At 44.4% G+C, this 18,192-nt stretch overlaps 1 protein-coding gene across 3 annotated transcripts in view; it reads right to left on the bottom strand.

Moving 5' to 3' along the window:
- Positions 1–18,192, bottom strand: part of NARF (nuclear prelamin A recognition factor) — a 50,616-nt gene that overhangs the window by 19,728 nt on the left and 12,696 nt on the right. For all 3 annotated transcript variants that reach the window (XM_061616394.1, XM_061616393.1, XM_061616392.1), the window contains 3 exons: positions 17,767–17,910; positions 14,697–14,829; positions 11,571–11,705 (listed from right to left, as the gene is read on the bottom strand). In XM_061616394.1, the coding sequence (XP_061472378.1) occupies positions 11,571–11,705; positions 14,697–14,829; positions 17,767–17,910 (412 nt within the window). The remainder of the gene's footprint in view (positions 1–11,570; positions 11,706–14,696; positions 14,830–17,766; positions 17,911–18,192) is intronic.

Genomic DNA, 18,192 nt, shown 5'->3' with positions numbered 1-18,192 from the left:
TGACAGAATCTTATTATAGGAAAAAATATGTACATATGCCAGTGACAGAAGTGCAATGTAAATTTTTTTATTTCTCCTTGGGCTGTGTCCATTGTTTGCCCAGTCTGAACTTTTGTGGCACAAAGTGTGCTTTCATGGGGACCCAAAATGTTCTTTGAACTCCCCCCCCAAATTTATTTATTGTAAATAACTTATAACCCAATCTTCACTATTCACAATTCCAGAATGAGAAAAAATATTAGCGTTCAATAAAACAATATTTAATTTAAAATACAACTTAATGTAAAAGCAGACAATATACTAACATCACTAGATCAGACAAGCAAGGGGTGAATCGCCACGTTTTTACCTGGTGTCAGAACTTCATCAGTGCTGGTGCTGTTAGCACCTGAGAGGAGCATCAACATTGATGGACTTTCAACTTCTTATGAATGCTCATCCTCCTGTTTTCTGCCATTGTTTCTGGCTTCATCTGGAGTGTTTGTGTGTGTTCGGCAGGAGAAGCTAACAGTGCTGCTAAAGGTTCAATCCCCGACATCTCCAGACAGGGCTGGGAGAGCCTGAAATCCTGGAGAGCTGCTGCCAGTCAGTGCAAACAATATTGAGCTAGATGGACCAGTGATCTTACCCAGAATAAGGCAGCTCGTATGTTGGATGCAGAGGACTCTGCATGTGCAGTGGGGCTTTTCTGACTTCTCACCATACTTCAGCCCCCAGGGTCCCCAAAAGCTGCACCTAAGAGCCCTCTGGAACAGCACGGGATAGGACGCTGGGGGGGGGCTGCAGCAGAATGGGAAATCTGGAAATCTGTGGGACTGCCTTGTGCAAACAGGAGTTTGCAACATATATCTGGATGCAAGCCCTTGCCTGACTAGACTTTGCGAGGAAAAGCAAACCTTTCTTTAATGAGGTATCCATCCAATCCCCAAACAAAGAGAGGATGTCCAATGAGGTGCACTACTGTGGACTGCACCAGCTATTCCTGGGAGTACATCCCAAGCAAAACAGCTGCTACTTCTGGCCTTAGCATTAGGCAAAGTGAGGCAATAAAACCCAACAAATGGTGTTGCTTCAGAAGCAGCCTGGCATAGTAACTTGGATGAAGGATGGTAGAGTAAAAATAAATAAATCTAGATTTCCATACCATTTCTGTATTGGAAATCTGAGAAATGCAACACTTTCTATTTCTATGTGCTTTCGCCCAAGGTACCTTTGTCTGCCAGTGCCTGTAGTGAGCATCTAGTTCATTCCAAATCATGTGACTTAACACTGCATTGAGTGGAATAGGCTGGGTGCCTGTGTTTAGCAATCTCAGGAACACAAGGCCACACACTGAGTGATATATGTGAGCAAGAGAGAGAGGGCGAAGTCCTGAAGAAAACAGGCTAGCAGGAACAGTGTGACTATACAATGGATGTTTGCCCTCAATGGCCACAGAGAGGCAGGATTAGGACTTTGCTGAATTTTGTCTGCAAACATTTTCGTGTGAGAAGTGCATTTACAATAGGTGCAATAAGTTTTCCAGAAATATGATCTTTTGCATTTTTTTAATGCCTGTTCATAAATGACCTAATTTGGTACCACTTATTAGGGCTTATTTTTCCTTCACTTCATATCCCACCCAATCAGGGACCATGTAGTGAACTTGATGATGCAATGGTACTACATATCCAATCAGCTTTGGCTTTATGTCACTGTGGGGAGATGGTGCCACTTGCATTGCTCTCAATCTGAACGACAGCAGAAAGCGTGTCCCAGGCTGACTTTTCCTATCTTGTCACTCTGCAATCTGGTGGTGTCATTGCCACAGGATACCATGATAAAACAGAAAGTGTAGGCTTTGGTGTCTCAGTAACTGCGATGTCTCTCATCCCCAGGCCCAAAGCATGGCTAGGCAGATGCTGGGCCTCAAGTGCCCTGGGAGCCTACTTTTAATAACTAATTTTGTACTTTAAAAAAATGGCACTCAAGCACTGAGAGGCTTTAGCAGAGTTTTTGTGGTTGCAGCCATCTCCCCTTGCCCTTCCACTCTGGAATGACTCAACTTCTGGGGCACTGGTGACAAGGCTAACATGGCAGCTAGAACCTGCTCATGGCTGGAGCATCAAATGTTGTTAGGGCAGATCTCAGCGGTGGAAAGGGGAGCCTAATGAGACAGCACATGTGGGCCTGCTTAACCCTGGAGCCAATACTACCCCTATCCCCAAGAAGTGCTGCCACCACACAATGGGCAAACACCTCCGCTCCTTTTGCAGGGTCCCTCAAAAGCTTACTGAAATAGCAGCCCCACCTTTTGCTTCCATCCTAGGTAGGATTATAAATGAAGGCATCCAGCATGTAAAAACAGACCAGCCATAACCAAGGTGGTGCACCAGTGATTTTCCCTACACGTGTTTCCCAACACATTTTCTAAAGCAGCCATCCCCAAACTGGTGCCCTCCAAATGTTTTGGACTACAGCCGCCTTGGGTTTCTATCATGAAAAGAAAGGCGGGGTATAAATGTAATAAATAAATAAATAAATAAATAAATAATAAATGAACTTCCATCAGCTCTATATCCAACATGACAGCCTTGCTAGCTGGATCTGATGGGAGCTGCCCTGAAAACATCAGGAGGGGACCAGGTTGGAGAAAACTGCTCTAAAAGCTATGCTAACAGTCAGCAGCAGCCAGCTGATATTTATTTATTTATTTTTTGGTCAAACTTATCTAAGCACACACTCTGCTTTCCTTATCCTTCATCCTAGTCCTCCTTGGCTGCACCCTGCCATATCTACATGAAAATGAATTCCTTGAGCTCTGACATGTTCAGATATATAGCTTTCTGTTAGACACAAACACACACACACATCCCTGAACTTGCTGCTATTTGCAAAAGCAAAACAAAATGAAGGGGGAGGTGAATTTAGACTATAATTTTCTGGCTGGTGACATTTTAGAACACAGGTATCCCTCAAGGTCCTGCCATTTGCAGCACCACTCATCTTGATGCTGTGCCATTGAAGCTCTTTTTTTTTTTAAGTCTCCGTACCTTACATGTTATAACCAAACAAACTTCGGTGGAGTTTAATGAGCAAAGCCAAGATTGCCTGTTTATAGCATGAGTCATCTCATAAGTTGATTGACCTCCAAGTATCTATTTTTCCGGAAGAAAAACTGAGTTCATTCAATTAACTCCAGCCTTGCAGTCCAATTTAGTCATTGTTTAGTTATGCAAATAGCCTTGGTGCATGAGCAATAGGACCCAAGAGGCTTCAATCTGCTCCCACACAAACACCTAGACCTTTTCTGCATAGTCATCTAAAGGACTGAACTCCAGAAATCCAGCTGCAGAGAAGCTGGAGTGCAGAGGACTTGCTTGTGATAGACCTAGAGTCCTTCTGCTTTTGCCCACAGCCTCACACAACTACTCTAGGCACATTCAGTCACACAGACAAAGTAGGGGCAAGAGGAGGAAATGAGAGATTTAGCACAGAGGTCACAAACTAAGTTTTCAGCACTGAGAAAATCTTAATGATCTCAGAGGAAATCCTAACAATAATGACCACAGTACACGAGAAAGAAAGAAAGAAAGAAAGAAAGAAAGAAAGAAAGAAAGAAAGAAAGAAAGAAAGAAAGAAAGAAAGAAAAAGAAAGAAAGAAAGACCTCCTCAAAGACACATATATTTTAGGCATCATTTCACATTTTGTGACGCGGATGACAAGCTCTGAATATTCCAGGCAAGCACTCACTTATAATAGTCTAATATGGCACTGTTCCTGCACAAGTCCTGTTGAAATGACTGGGATCTCTTAGCAGGGCTTGAAACACTGCCTTGCATCTGGCCTTAGCAACTGGCCTTTCACCCACCAGCTGCAACGTAATGCAGAATAAAAAATGTGTATGCAGACAGATGGTCAGGGCCACGGCTCTGAGGCAGACCACCTGCTTTGCATGCAGTGGGTCCCAGGTTCAAACCCCATCATCTCCAGATAGAGCAGGCAAAGAACCCTGCCTGAGACCCTGGAGAGCCGGTGCCGATCAGCGTGAACAGTGCTAAGCTAGATGGACCAATGATCTGACTCAGTATATGGCAGCTTCCTATGTCCCTATCTGCCACTTCAGATGTAATTTACAACTGTTGCCTGCTGGATTCAGTTCTGTGTCTGTTCCTCATTGTTTCAAAATGGACCATTGGTCTCACCTGAAGGGTGATTTTCCTATGAGTCCGGACATCACAGCGGGTATTAGCTCCACCTATCGTGCGAAGGCAAGAATGTCTTTGAAGTCAAGACTAGGGGCGTCAGGCCCCTCCCACTCTCCAGTTCATTCGCAGCGAGTCTAAGGAGAGATATCTAAAAATACAAGAACAAGGCCAACAGGCCTGGCAGCAGGAAAATAACACAATAGTACCATGCATAGTAACTTGACTCCAACATAGCGGTATAACAGAACTAGAAGTCTTGACTTCACTTTTAAATTTAAATATAATAGCGTAACAGTAATATATAACACATTAGAAAATATATAGTCATCCTCCAACTGGGAGGGTCGTGATGTCCGGATTCATAGGAAAATCACCCTTCAGGTGAGACCAGTGGTCCATTTTCCCTATGAGTCTGGCCATCACAGCGGGATGTACCAAAGCAGCCCATACAGGGTGGGACCGGATGCTAATCCTCATTAAGAACCTGTTGCAACACTTGTCTGCCAAAAGATGCGTCAGCAGAGGCATAGCGATCAATTTTATAATGCCTTATAAACGAGTGTGGGGTAGACCAGACTGCAGCCCTACAAATATCGGCAACAGGAGCATTAGTGGCAAAAGCAGCCGAAGTGGCAGCTGACCTGGTAGAATGAGCCGTTATACTAGCTGGAACTAACAGCTTCAGAGACTCATATGCTAAAGTAATACATGCCCTCAACCAACGGGATAAGGTAGGATTGGATACTTTATGCCCCATAAACCTTGGATGAAAGGATACAAACAGAGACTCCGTTCGTCGAATCTCTTGGGTCCTAGACAGGTAGGTCTTGAGAGCCCTCCAGACATCTAACGAATGCCAAGACTTCTCGAGAGGATGGGTAGGATTCGGGCAAAAGGAAGGCAAAACAATGTCCTGGTTGCAATGAAAAACTGAATCGACCTTGGGACGAAAGGAAGGATCAGTCTTCAGCACAACAGAGTCCTTATAGAAGACGCAGAGGTGTCGAGCAGAAGACAATGCGCCCAACTCCGAAACGCGTCTGGCAGATGTGATTGCGATCAGAAGCAAGACCTTGAAGGACAGCATACGTAGGGGCACAGTCCTGATGGGTTCAAACGGAGGGCGTTGCAAAGCCTGCAGAACTTTCGGCAAACTCCATGAGGGAAACCGATGGACAACAGCCGGAGAGCGAAGGGCGACTCCCCTCAAAAAACGTTTGATGAACGGATGTGAGGAAATAGGAGCTCCAGGAGAGGACACTGAGAGAATGGACGACAGAGTGGACGCATGTCGACGTAGAGTGTTGGGTCGAAGTCCCATCATAAAGCCGCTATGGAGAAATTGCAGCACCTGATGCACAGTGGCCTGGGATGGAACATGGTGGTGGGACTGACACCACTTGGAGAAAGCCACCCAGGTATGTTGATAAATACGAGTAGTGGATGGTCTTCTCGAGGCCAAAATAATATCAATCACAGCGTCAGACAGTCCAGCTGACCTCAAATGTCCCCGTTCAAACGCCACGCTGTTAGATTGAGCCAAGTAGGGTCCTGGTGCAGTACTGGACCCTGGGATAGGAGGTCTGGCCTGATTGGAAGTGTCCAAGGATCCATCATCGACATTGCCAGAAGATCTGAGAACCACGGTTGGCGTGGCCAAAATGGTGCTATCAGAACCAGCTGTGCCCTCTCGGCTCACGCCTTCCTCAAGGTTTTGGCTAACAATGGTATGGGAGGAAAGGCGTACAAGAGACCGTCTGGCTACGGTATTGTCAGAGCATCCATTGCTTCCGCTGTTGAATCCAGGTATCGGGCAAGGTACCTGGGAAGCTGGCAATTGCGACTGGAGGCAAACAGGTCGATTGAGCATTCGCCGAACCGACTCTGAAGACGATGGAAAATGGCTGAGTGAAGTTTCCATTCCCCCGGAAACACCTGTTGTCTGCTGAGCCAGTCTGCTGTCACATTCCAAATCCGTCTGAGATGTTCTGCTTTCAGGGATTGTAGATGTTGTTCTGCACAGACGAAGGTGAGGGAGGGTAAGTCCTGCAGAGGACGAGACCTGGTGCCCCCCTGTCTGTTCAAATGTGATTTTACACGTGTGTTGTCCGTTCGAATGAGGACATGGTCCAAAGGGAACAGAGACTGAAAATGAATTAGAGCTAAATGTACAGCTTTTAGCTCCAGCCAGTTGATGCTTTGAGTCTGCTCCGTGGTGGACCAAACCCCCTGAACGTACTGGGAGTTGCAGTGGGCTCCCCAGTCTATGAGGCTGGCATCTGTGGTTACAACAGATCTGTGTGGTTCTCTGAACGGCGTGCCCTTGGAGAGGTGTTGGGACCTCGTCCACCAGCGGAATGATAGGCGCAGTGCGGGGATCAAGCGAACTTTGCAATGGTTGGAGCTGGCAATGTCCTGTTGAAAGGGCAGTAAAGTCCATTGCAGATGCCGAGTGTGGGCTCGAGCCCATGGCACAATATGGATTGTAGAAATGAACATTCCGAGCGCCCTGGCTAGAAGAATGACGTCTGCTGATGTTTGTTACATCAGGGACCTTGCGATGCTTGTGATGGCAGTGATGCGATCTGGAGCCAGGAATACCATTGCCTGCAGGGTATCCAACATTGCCCCTAGATGTAGTAGGCGTTGGGTTGGTTAGAGATGGCTTTTGTCGACGTTGACAAGCCAGCTGTAGGTCTCTGCCCTGGAAGCGTCGGTTCCAGGAGCCCCTGGATGAATTGGGGTCATAGAATCTGACATTGTGGCCTCGTCCTCCTGGCCGCGTTCCTCGAAAGGGCTGGTTAGTACGGAAGGAAGGAAAGCGCCTGGAAGGCCTATGGTCGATGTTCTGGACAATGGCCAGAACCGGTTTGTGGGCGTCTTTGGGATCAACCAGCACTGCCTTTAGAGCTTCCTCGCCGAAGAGTAACGATCCGGAGTAAGGAGACCTGGCCAGATTCATTCTGGCCGCTGAATCAGCCTGCCAGTGGCGAAGCCAGAGGGTCCCTCGAGCGACTATCTGAGCCGTCATGGCTCGTGCCCCCAAATGAGTGGCATCCAAGGTGGCATCGGGCACAAAAGCTGCTGTCTTACGCAACTTTACCAGTGACCTTCTGAGGGCGACAGGATCAGGGTTAGTGTCCTCTAGAAGACCATCCAGCCAAATCATAGCTGCTCTGTAGAAAATGGAGGCTGAAGCGGAGGCACGCGTGGATAGGGCAGTGGCCTCGTGGTTTTTGCGGAGGGTGAAGTCTATTCGACGCTCAGTAATGTCCTTTAGTTGGGATTCCCCTTCCCTGGGCAAAAGGGATCGTGAAACGAGGCGAGCGATTGGTTCGTCTATGCCAGGGACGTGTAACTTGGTGGCAAAGTCCGGAGCTAGGGCGTAAAGCCTGTCAGCCAGGTTCTTGAAGTGGCGAGATTGAAATGGTTGAGCCCATTCTTCAGATACCAATTTGGCAATTGGGTCCGGCACCGGGATGTAGTGTTCAATAAGTGCAGGAGATTTGAGAACCTTGGCCCCTTTGATGGCTGGTGCGGAAGAAGTTGAAGGCGCAGTCTGTAGACCAAGGGTATTAACTACCCTGCGTGCCAGGGGCTGATAGTCTGAGGCATTAAACAAGCGATACGATGTATCCTCCTCATGATCTGAATCGTCGCTCCAGTCATCTCCTTCAACGTGGTCAGTGAAGGTTGACTCCTCCACATACGAGGCTTCGTCAATACATCTGCCTCTGGCTATATCGAAGGGATTTGGTGAGCAGGAAGGATGAGCTTCATGACACGCACGTTGGTCCATGTTGAGATGAGGTATGGCCGGAACTTGTGGTAGTGACTGCATTTGGGTGATAAATGCCAGCATGGCTTGAAGTTGGGAGAAGAAATCAGGGGACAGCTGCAGCCCGGTTGTGGCAGATGTTTGTGCCTGAGCCGGTATTGGAGCAGATGTTTGGGGCGGTAAAACGGAGGGAGGCTGGTTAGGTGAAAGCTGAGTGGAAAAGCCAGCAAAAACCTCCTCGTCAGAGGAAGCAGCAGGGGAATGAAGTATATCGTTTATGTGTGCCTGAGTTGCTGTGGTAGTGGTGGTGGTTGGCACAGAGGCATAGCGTGGCCGCTTTGGTTTGTTATGGCTGGAAATATGTTTTGTCTTAGCCATTACTTTAACATGCTTAGACTTAGTCACCTTGGAGTGTTGTGGCTGGGCTGTTTGTGACATGCCTGGCTGATCTGGCATCATATTGGCTGATTGCGACATGCCTGGCTGTTCTGCCATCTTATATTAACTTGGGTGCAGTACACTGCCACGGAGGGGGCAGGATGTAAAGACCCGAACTGGCACAGCGTACGACCACGGAGGGGGTAGAATACACTGGCAGATGGCGAAGTGCACTGCCACAGAGGGGGCAGAATGCACTGTGGTATCAGCGTTAGTATAATATAGGCTGTATTTTAGGTTTGGTACACGGCCACAGAGGGGGCAGGATGTACAAAATATAGTTCAGATTAGTGCTGTAGGCTGGATTTCAGGCGTGGTACACGGCCACAGAAGGAGCAGGATGTACTGAATATAATTCGGATTTAGTACAAGTCAGCACTGATATTAAGGCTCCAGCCTTGATGATACTGAATATAATTCAAATTTATTACCAGTCAGCCACTGATATTAAAGCTCCAGCCTTGATAATACTGAATATAATTCAGATTTTGTACAAGTCAGCCACTGATATTAAAGCTCCAGCCTTGATAATACTGAATATAATTCAGATTCAGTACAAGTCAGCCACTGAAATTAAAGCTCCAGCCTTGATAATACTGAATATAATTCAGATTTAGTACAAGTCAGCCACTGATATTAAAGCTTCAGCCTTGATAATACTGAATATAATTCAGATTTAGTACAAGTCAGTCAGATATTAAAGCTCCAGCCGTGATAATACTGAATATGATTCAGATTTAGTGCAAGTCAGCCACTGATATTAAAGCTCCAGCCTTGATAATACTGAATATAATTCAGTTAGTAGAAGTCAGCCACTGATATTAAAGCTCCAGCCTTGATGATATTGAATATAATTCAAATTTAGTACAAGTCAGCCACTGATTTAAAGCTCCAGCCTTGATGGTACTGAATATAATTCAAATTTAGTACAAGTCAGCCACTGTATTAAAACTCCAGCCTTGATGATAGTCACAGTAATTTTGTGTGTGAGGAAGCCCTGTGTAACTCTGTCTACAACACACAGACAACACACATACAGATAGCTTGCAGGGAAGGTATCCGATGGTTAATAAAGGGGTAACAAAAAAGGCGGGAAATTTGAATTCAACAAAAATGGTGGGAAAAAATGATCTAAAAATGGCGGAGAAAGACAGAGCAATGGCGGCCGTCTGGTAACAAACTGGGGGAAGGGTAGCTCAGCACAGCCTCGCAGGGGGAGCCGCGGGGCCGATAGCCGCACTAGCGGCTCCAAGAAACCCCCAAGAAGAAAGAGCAGATAGAAGCCTGTGCGGGATAAGGCAGCAGTAGGCAAGCCGCTGCCGCCGCCGGGAGCAGGACTCTCGGCGGCGAAATCAAAGTGCCGAGAGAAGCCTGTGAGGGATGAGGCAGCAGGAGGCAAGCCGCTGCCGCCGCCGGGAGCAGGGGTCTCCGCGGCGAAATTAAAGTTGCGGAGAGAGAGCCGGATCACCAGGCTCTAGGGAGGCAGAACCCCGGCAGGTAAAAATAGGTTGGAAAAAAGGCAGGGAGCCGCAGCCGCAGGCTCCCGCCTGGGAGAGAACCGCAGCCGTGGTCTCTCCAAGGGCTCCACAGAGCGCGGCTTGAGACAGGGAAAAACCGCTACAGGAGAGAAAGAGCTGCGATCTCCCGAAGCTCAAAACGGCCAGAAACCACAGAACACTGCAGCCGCGGTCTCTGTGGGGGTCCTCAGACAAGCAGGAGAATAAACGAAAAATAAAAGGTTAAAGACCAATCAGGGAGAACCTCAGCCGCGGTCTCTGAGGAAAGAACCTCAAACAAGCAACAGAGATAAATGACATTTAAACACAAAGTAAACAAATACGAAAACAACTTAGCTAAATTCTACGCTATAGGATCTCAATGATAGGATTTCAATCTTGTTCGCAGGAAGGCAAGAATGAACTGGAGAGTGGGAGGGGCCTGACGCCCCTAGTCTTGACTTCAAAGACATTCTTGCCTTCGCACGATAGGTGGAGCTAATACCCGCTGTGATGGCCGGACTCATAGGGAAAATGTACCTCGAGCGGAGCTGATCCACATATTTTAAAGTCAACTTCTTTCTTTCTTGTGGTGCTTCCGTGGCATTTCACTAGTATGATAGCCAAATATATGTTGCTGAAAATTAGTACATTTCATCTGCATGCGAGAAGGTATGACACGACAGAAATACAGAACATTTTAACGTGCAAATCAAACTAGACTTCTGGTGTGTTTACAAAATGGTTTCTATGTTATGCTGTCGCATAACTGTTCACTTGTTAGTTGAGCTGCCATGGCAAGAAATGATCCTATGTCAGCATCACTGATCCTCTCTCTATATATGATGAGCAGGGGATTGCAAGTTTGTGCTGTTCTTTCTAAGATTTAAAAAAAACAAATGAGAGGCAGGTCCTAGGAAAGAGGACAGGAAACCAGACCATATAGTCCTGTTCCCTGATTGCCCCACAATAAATTAACACGTGCAGCAAACAGATGTGCTGGAGAGTGGGGGTGAGGAGGTGGCCAGATATAAATTGCACTGTCAACAATGGGAAGCAGCAGCACAACAGAGAGACTTCCCATCAGTCAGAGTTTGGGGAAACACACTTCTTGGCTGCAGAAGAATAATCACAGAAGTGAAACTGGTCCCAAACTTCTCAATGGAAAGGCAAGGGATTTTCTTAGCCACTGTGCTTTTAAAGTATAATCCAGCGACCCAAAAGACAGGCAGTAAATTTAGAAAATTAGACATTAAGCATCAAGGCCTCATTGTCTTCAGCATGCCTAAATGAACCAAACAACATCTATCTGAGCTACGGCAACTGGAAAAGTTAGAGCATAAATCCTATGCCACCCGTAACAAGGTTGATGGCTTAGGGATGGGGGTTAGGATGATATGTAGGTACAGAATGCAACCAGTGTGGGAGTGAAGGGGGGGGCAGTTGTACGTTGGCTGGTGAAGAGCTACCAATGGTGGTTCGCCTGGAAAAAGTGAAAAAGAAGGAAGTGAAAAAGGAGGAAGAACTGACCCTCACCACACAGATACATACCTTGTATCCTGGCCAGTTCAACCTGATAGGGCTTGGGATACAGCAGTGAATCCACTGCTCTGCTGCTTCCCAATCCCATTGTAGAATTGCTTTGTCATACTGTGCCTGAGGTTTCTCACCTGGGCAAGCTGACGCAAACATCGGTATGGCATGCTCGTCTTGATTCTGATGGCGGTACCGTTGCACAAACTCCTTCTGGCTCTCCAGAATACTAAAATCAGCAGCTATTGTGGTATCAAAAACGTAATGAACTCCTACACAAAAACAGACAAGAGACCAAACAATTAAAAAATAACCAGATTAATTTTCACAATATGGTACTATATCTATATCTGTATCTATATCTATACACATACAGATAAGACAGTTTTGAAAGCAACAAACAGAACTTCACTCAAGCTTGCTCTGGATCCCTATAAGGATTCCGTTAATCACCTAATATATATATATATATGAACGTAATTGTGATTAACCAAACAGAGGTTTTTATTATATTAACAAAAGCTGAAACGTTTTGTTAATATAATAAAAACCTCTGTTTGGTTAATCACAATTACGTTCATATATATATATATTAGGTGATTAACGGAATCCTTATAGGGATCCAGAGCAAGCTTGAGTGAAGTTCTGTTTGTTGCTTTCAAAATTGTCTTTTTTATATATATATCTATATCTCTATATCTCTATATCTCTATCTATATATATCTATATCTATCTCTATCTCTCTATCTATATATATATAATTCGTTTATTTGTTTGATTTATATCCTGCCCTTTCTCCCAGTAGGACCCCAGGGCAGCAAACGGAAACACTTTAAAACATCATAAAAACAGACTTCAAAACATATTAAAACACAACAACCATTAAAAACATATTAAAACAAATCATCTTTAAAATATTTTTCAAAAAGCTTTAAAAATACATTAAAAGCAATTCCAACACAGACGCAGACCAGGATAAGGTCTCTACTTAAAAGGCTTGTTGAAAGAGGAAGGTCTTCAGTAGGCGCCAAAAAGATAACAGAGATGGTGCCTGTCTAATATTTCAGGGGAGGGAATATATCAATCAGGCTATAGTAACAAAATTAAGGGCAGAAGCTACAACTCAGAGAACCATTCTGAAATGGCAGCTACCTATGAGTTAAGAGACAGGGCCATAGCTCAATGGTAGAGCATCTAATTTGTATGCTGAGGGTCCCAAGTTCAACCTCTGGTATCTTCAGGTATGTCTGGCAATATCCCGTCTGAAATCCTGGACATCTGCTGCCAGTCAGTGTAAACAATACTGAGCTAGATGGACCAATGGTCTAACTCAGTATAAGACAGCTTCCTACATTCCTATGCATATTCCTAATTTCAGAAGCCATTTGTGATAGGAGGGGATGCCCTGTTCAAAGGAAATAATTCAAAAAGAGCACAAACAAGCTCTTGGCCATAGCTGAAGTAGATGGTGGCTAGGTCTGGAATCCAATATTTAGGCCTAGTCTCTATATGCAGAGGTATGAATTGGTAATGAGGTGGAAGAGAGATGAGAAGTGGAAGAATGGTGTCTATCACTTCAGACTACAGGTAGGGGAATCATATTTTTGGATGTAATTTTTTTTAAAAAAATTGTAGGTAGAAAACTAGCATAGCATGGACATGACTGGTTAGAACATCTCTCTCTTTCTCTGGTTTTGTTTGCAGACTTTTGAAATGGGGGGGGTGAATTTAAAAATTACATCTCCCCCCTGGAGTCATAAGTGGTACAGCCTACTCTACCACCTCAGGATTCTACCACCTCCTTCTGCGGCATGTGTGAACTAGGTGAAACTCTCACTCTCAATTCCAGGATCAGAAAACTGAATAAATTGTAAAAGTTTGCTAGACTTTCACATCTTGTTCTTCCTGTTCCTCATATTCCTCCCCCCATCCCCTGCATCTACATTAATATTATGATTATTATTTGTCACTGACTGACTTAGTGGAGAGTACAGGAGAACAGAACACAAGAACTCACAATGATGAATTCATATGAATTCACATGGACTGCCAGGTCAAATTTAAAAAACTAAAGGACTTTGGAGAGTCTTGGGGTATGTTTTACTGGTGGTCCAGGGAACAGTTGCTTTTCTAAAATAAGACATTGGGCTGTATTCAACTAACTCGTGCTAGCAGAAGCCAATGCAATGATTCTTGCTATTGCTACTGCAATAGGACTTTCTCCCCTCTCCATCCTCTGCACCCTGCCCAAATCTGCATGGACGGTTGGGAGAACCTCCAGAAAGGGGGGAAGGAGAGGGGAGATTGTGCTGTTAGGCAAGCAGAAATGCTTGTGCTGATGGAACAATCCTCTTAGCACTACGCTGAATACAACCCATTCTGTTTTGTGGGACTGTGCATATCATACCACTTCAGAGAAAGTGAGAAATACTAGGACAGACATAGTGTGAATCCCCCAAAATCATTTAAATTTTTGTTGCAAACTGAGCTACAAGCGGCTGAACTGTAAGGAACCTAGCATCTCTTTGGTTCTGCCAGTTTATTATGAGAAGCAGGCAAAAAACAATAAAAACAGAAGAAACCATCAATATTATACTATATTTATTTATTAAATGTATATTCCACCCTTCCTCCCAAAGGAACCCAAGGTGGCAAATACACAGACAATAAAACATCTGAAAACATTATTTAAAAAAGTAAAACAAAGAAAATTATTATGTATTGTGAAAATTATTACACCTCCTCCATGTTCTGCATTTCAATCCCCAGCATCTTCAGGGCTGGGAATGTTCCCAGTCCGAAATCCTGGAGAGCTGTTGCTAGACCAACGGTCTGACTCAAAATAAGGCAGCTTCTTATGTTTGCATATGTACATCTCCACATCATTTGATGATCTGCAGAGGGCTTCAAGGATCTTGTGAGAACTCAAATTTCCATGCTAGAGAAATCTTGATTCCACATTTCTTGCTCAGTTGCAGCACTGCAGACTTTCAGATTCCCTGATTATAAGCAATACCCAGAAAGTCCTGATATACTCTCTTCCCCTCCTTTCTTCGCTATCTTAAGTGCCCTGTTGTATCACAATTTGTTAATGATTGTAGTCACACCCATAATTGAATCAGCCACTAAAAAGTTTTGCAATCTTACTTTATGAGCTGACACATGCCGTAAAAGTTTGCCAGGGAAGCAACATGTAAAAATACATATTTTTTTTAAAAAAATTGTTTTTTCTCCCCCCTCTTTCACCATAAAAACAAACCTACCAAGACTTTTGAGGAAACCACAAAGCCCCTTGGCTGCTTCTGTTATGGAGAGACTGAATTTTGCAGCAAAATAAGGCAAGGACTGAGGACATACAGACACGGCCAACACTTTGTGTTTTGAGGTATCACATTTCTGGAAAACAATACACAACAAAATGTACAGGTGCATTACTGCAACAATTCAGAATATACCTTTTGCATCAGAAGACTTCCTTGCATTGATTAATCCACTTTTTCAAGTTTTCAGGGAGTGGGTATTCTTCTACCTCACATCTCCCTCTTCCTCCATCCCAATATTAAGGCAGCTGGGGAGGGAGACACAAACTAGGAATTGCCATAATATAGCAAGTTGCTTCTTCAGACAGAGAAACTGTTATTATTGGTCTGTCTGTCTCTCTCGGCCTGGTGGTAGCAGCAGTGAATGGCCATTTTTATTTCCTACAACATCCTCAGTACAATGTTGCTTTGGGGTATTATGGGACATTTAAATGGCTGATCTCCACTGTGGGCTGCCATTTAGATTTCCTATGATGTATCTGGAGTGAAGCTATATTGGTGGCTTTGTAGTAAATTCAAACGGCCAGCCACCACCAGTTGTTACTGCTACTACCACTACCAGGTCAGCCCACAGCAAGAAGCATACCAAAGTAGGAGGACGCAGAGCACAGGACATTGTGCTGAGGGCTCCATCAGACCTGGAGCTGGCCATGTCTTCTCTCTCCCTGCCTTAAAACTTGAAATGGGCACAGAGTTGTCACAGTTCCATAGAGCTAAGGAAACACAGTGCAGTGCTATGGTGATGGTACTTACGGCTTCCTCTTTCTTCCTGGATACTTCTAGATGAGAATTAATATTTCAAATGGGTTATTTAGATAGTGCAAACAGATCTTTGGCAACAGTTTTTGTTTGTTTAATTATCAGATTTTCCTCAAAAAAGGTAAATCCAGATTAAAGTGAGGGGGTGGAAATATGTGCTGGCATTTTGATGCCAATGACTTTGTGCGAAGGCTGTGAAAAACTTGCATGCATGAGTATCACTGATCACACAGTAAGCACCTGTCTGGAAGGACTCTGTCTTCTGACCTTAAAGAGTTAAAAGCAAAATGCTAGATGGAGCTGTGAGTTTAATGATCTGAAAGCTGCACTGCATTTCCTCCAACAACATCTCACTAGGTAATGCACGGAAATGAAATCACAAAAAACAAGAGGACTATTCTTGCAACAGCAAAGAATACCAGAACAAAAGCCCATGCACTGTCTCAGTAATTTATTGAAGAATTACTGCCTAGGTTGAGGAGAGCTTTTAATCTGGGGAAGGATCTAATCTCTCGCATGTCTTAACTGAAGAATAGTTCTGCAAAAAATCTCTTGAGTTTATGCTCTGCCCAAAACACATAGGAAATTTAATTCTTCAATTACAGAAAGAAAAAAAAATGAGACCACATTTGGGCTTTTGTTTTCCTCCAGAAATAAAATCGGACACAAAGCCATTTCACACATTCTGCAGCAACAAGCCCAGGATAACCCATGAGTGTACATTCAATCAGAAGCCACAGCCAATTCTGGCTCTCACATGAGGGCACCTGTGAGATACCTGTGCCAGCAAAATGTGTTTGTACTTTATGTTTTTAGGTATACACTTAAAACCTACCAAACATAATATTTGAAGAGGCCCACAATCCCTGCCACAGACTTTCATTGAAGGATAAGGAACAAGAGGAGACAGACAGTGGAGAGGAAAGGAGATAAAGGAGGAAGGTCAAACAAAGAAGAGGGGGAGGGAGAATAGGCTTTTACACAAGGTTAACCAAGGGAGAGCTGTCCGGATGCCAGGAGGGGACAAGTACCAAAGTTAAGGAGCTATCAAATAAATAAAAGAAGAAAATACAAGGAACAGAAGAGAAGGGCAAAAACATTACTGGGCAGCATCCAATGCACTTGTTTCATTAGCGCAAGGGTTTCTGTTTGTGCAACAGAAGTCCCCCCCTTCCTCTCCCCCGTGCCCTCTCCCCCAAATCTGTTCTGGAGGGTTGAAGAAACCCCCAGAGCGAGCAAGGACAGCAAGGAGAGGAAGAGGAAGTTCTGTCGAGCAGCAAAAAGTACTTATGCTGACAGAACGAATGCAATGAATACCACCCTTCTTTCTTAAAAAAGAAGTTTAGTGCCAGAAGAATGAAGAGAATGAGAAGGTGCATAGAAAGAAAGAACAGGTAAGACGGAGGAAGAGATGGAAGTATTTGAATGTGAGGAGAGCTGAGACGGCATGCTGGAAGAGAGAGGGAATCGGCATAAGGACCTGATGAAAGGAGAGCAAAGAGAGCAATAAAAATCAGGAAGGTAAAAGGATTTATGATGGAAGCCAAAAGGAGAAACAGGGAGACCAGTGGAAAGACTACTTCAATAATCTAGAGGGGAAATGGTCAGGATTAACCAGAATTGCAGCTGTCAGGTAACTAAAATGGCTGTTGGAACGGTTAGGAAATTGATGCCAATCAGATTTAGCAATAGACTGGATCTGTGGCAGGGAAAAAAAGAATGAAGAATGCCGCCCTGGACTGTGTGACTGGGAAAAGGAAGGGATTATATTATTTCTAAGGGTTAAAATGGAAGTCTATCAATTTATTTATTTAATTTTATTTGTATCCCGCCCTTCCTCCCAGCAGGAGCCCAGGGTGGCAAACAAAGCATTAAAACACTTTAAAACACCATAAAAACAGATATTAAAATACATTTTAAAAAAAGCATTAAAAATTTTTTTTTTAAAAGCTTTCAAGACATCTTAAAAAAAGTTAGAAGCAACACTTTTTTTTTAGGACTTCAGATATAAAACAGGAGAAGAAGATAGGGCAAGAGTTGTTTGGCAAATAGGCAAAGAGAGGGGTTGTTGGGTACAGACATGAGAACAGCTTTAGAGATGTAAATCAAGACCCCAGCAGAAACATAGAGTCTGAAAATAAAGAAGCAAGGCAGGAGAGCTGGAACACCAGAATTTAGGAATTGGAAGGATCATGGAAACAAGCAGCTGCTCCAATCTGTCACAATCTGCCATTTCTCAAAGCCATCCCTTTACCTTATTAAGGTTCAGTACACGGAAGAGCTCCTTCTGATTTTGCTGGAAAACTCTGACCGCTTCATCTGATGTTATGCAGTTGTCACAAGCTAGGCAGTCACTAAGGAATATTTTAGCATTAGCCAACTTAAGGAACTCACTTTTCTGAAAAAGAAAAACAACAACAAAAACTTAACAGCTCTAACTCTATGATTTTCAAAATGTTAGAGGAAGGAAGCATCAGCGTACATAGGATCTTTGAGGATGCTGCTTGGGAGAAAAAGGGGGGGGTATCGTTAAACCCACAAGCACTCTCCTTGAGTTCCCCCCCAGCAGCCATTTTAGCCAAATCATTGCTTCCCCGTAGCCTTCTGTAAATATTCGCTACAGGGCTGTCATAAAGGGTAAGGGGGCAGGGCCCCCTCGGTCCCTTGTAATTCAAGCACG

The sequence above is a fragment of the Rhineura floridana genome, chromosome 3 (genome assembly GCF_030035675.1).
Source record: "Rhineura floridana isolate rRhiFlo1 chromosome 3, rRhiFlo1.hap2, whole genome shotgun sequence".
In the NCBI taxonomy this organism is placed as follows: domain Eukaryota; kingdom Metazoa; phylum Chordata; class Lepidosauria; order Squamata; family Rhineuridae; genus Rhineura; species Rhineura floridana.
Note: the sequence above shows the minus strand (reverse complement) of the source record. Positions and strands in the feature narration are given on the sequence as shown.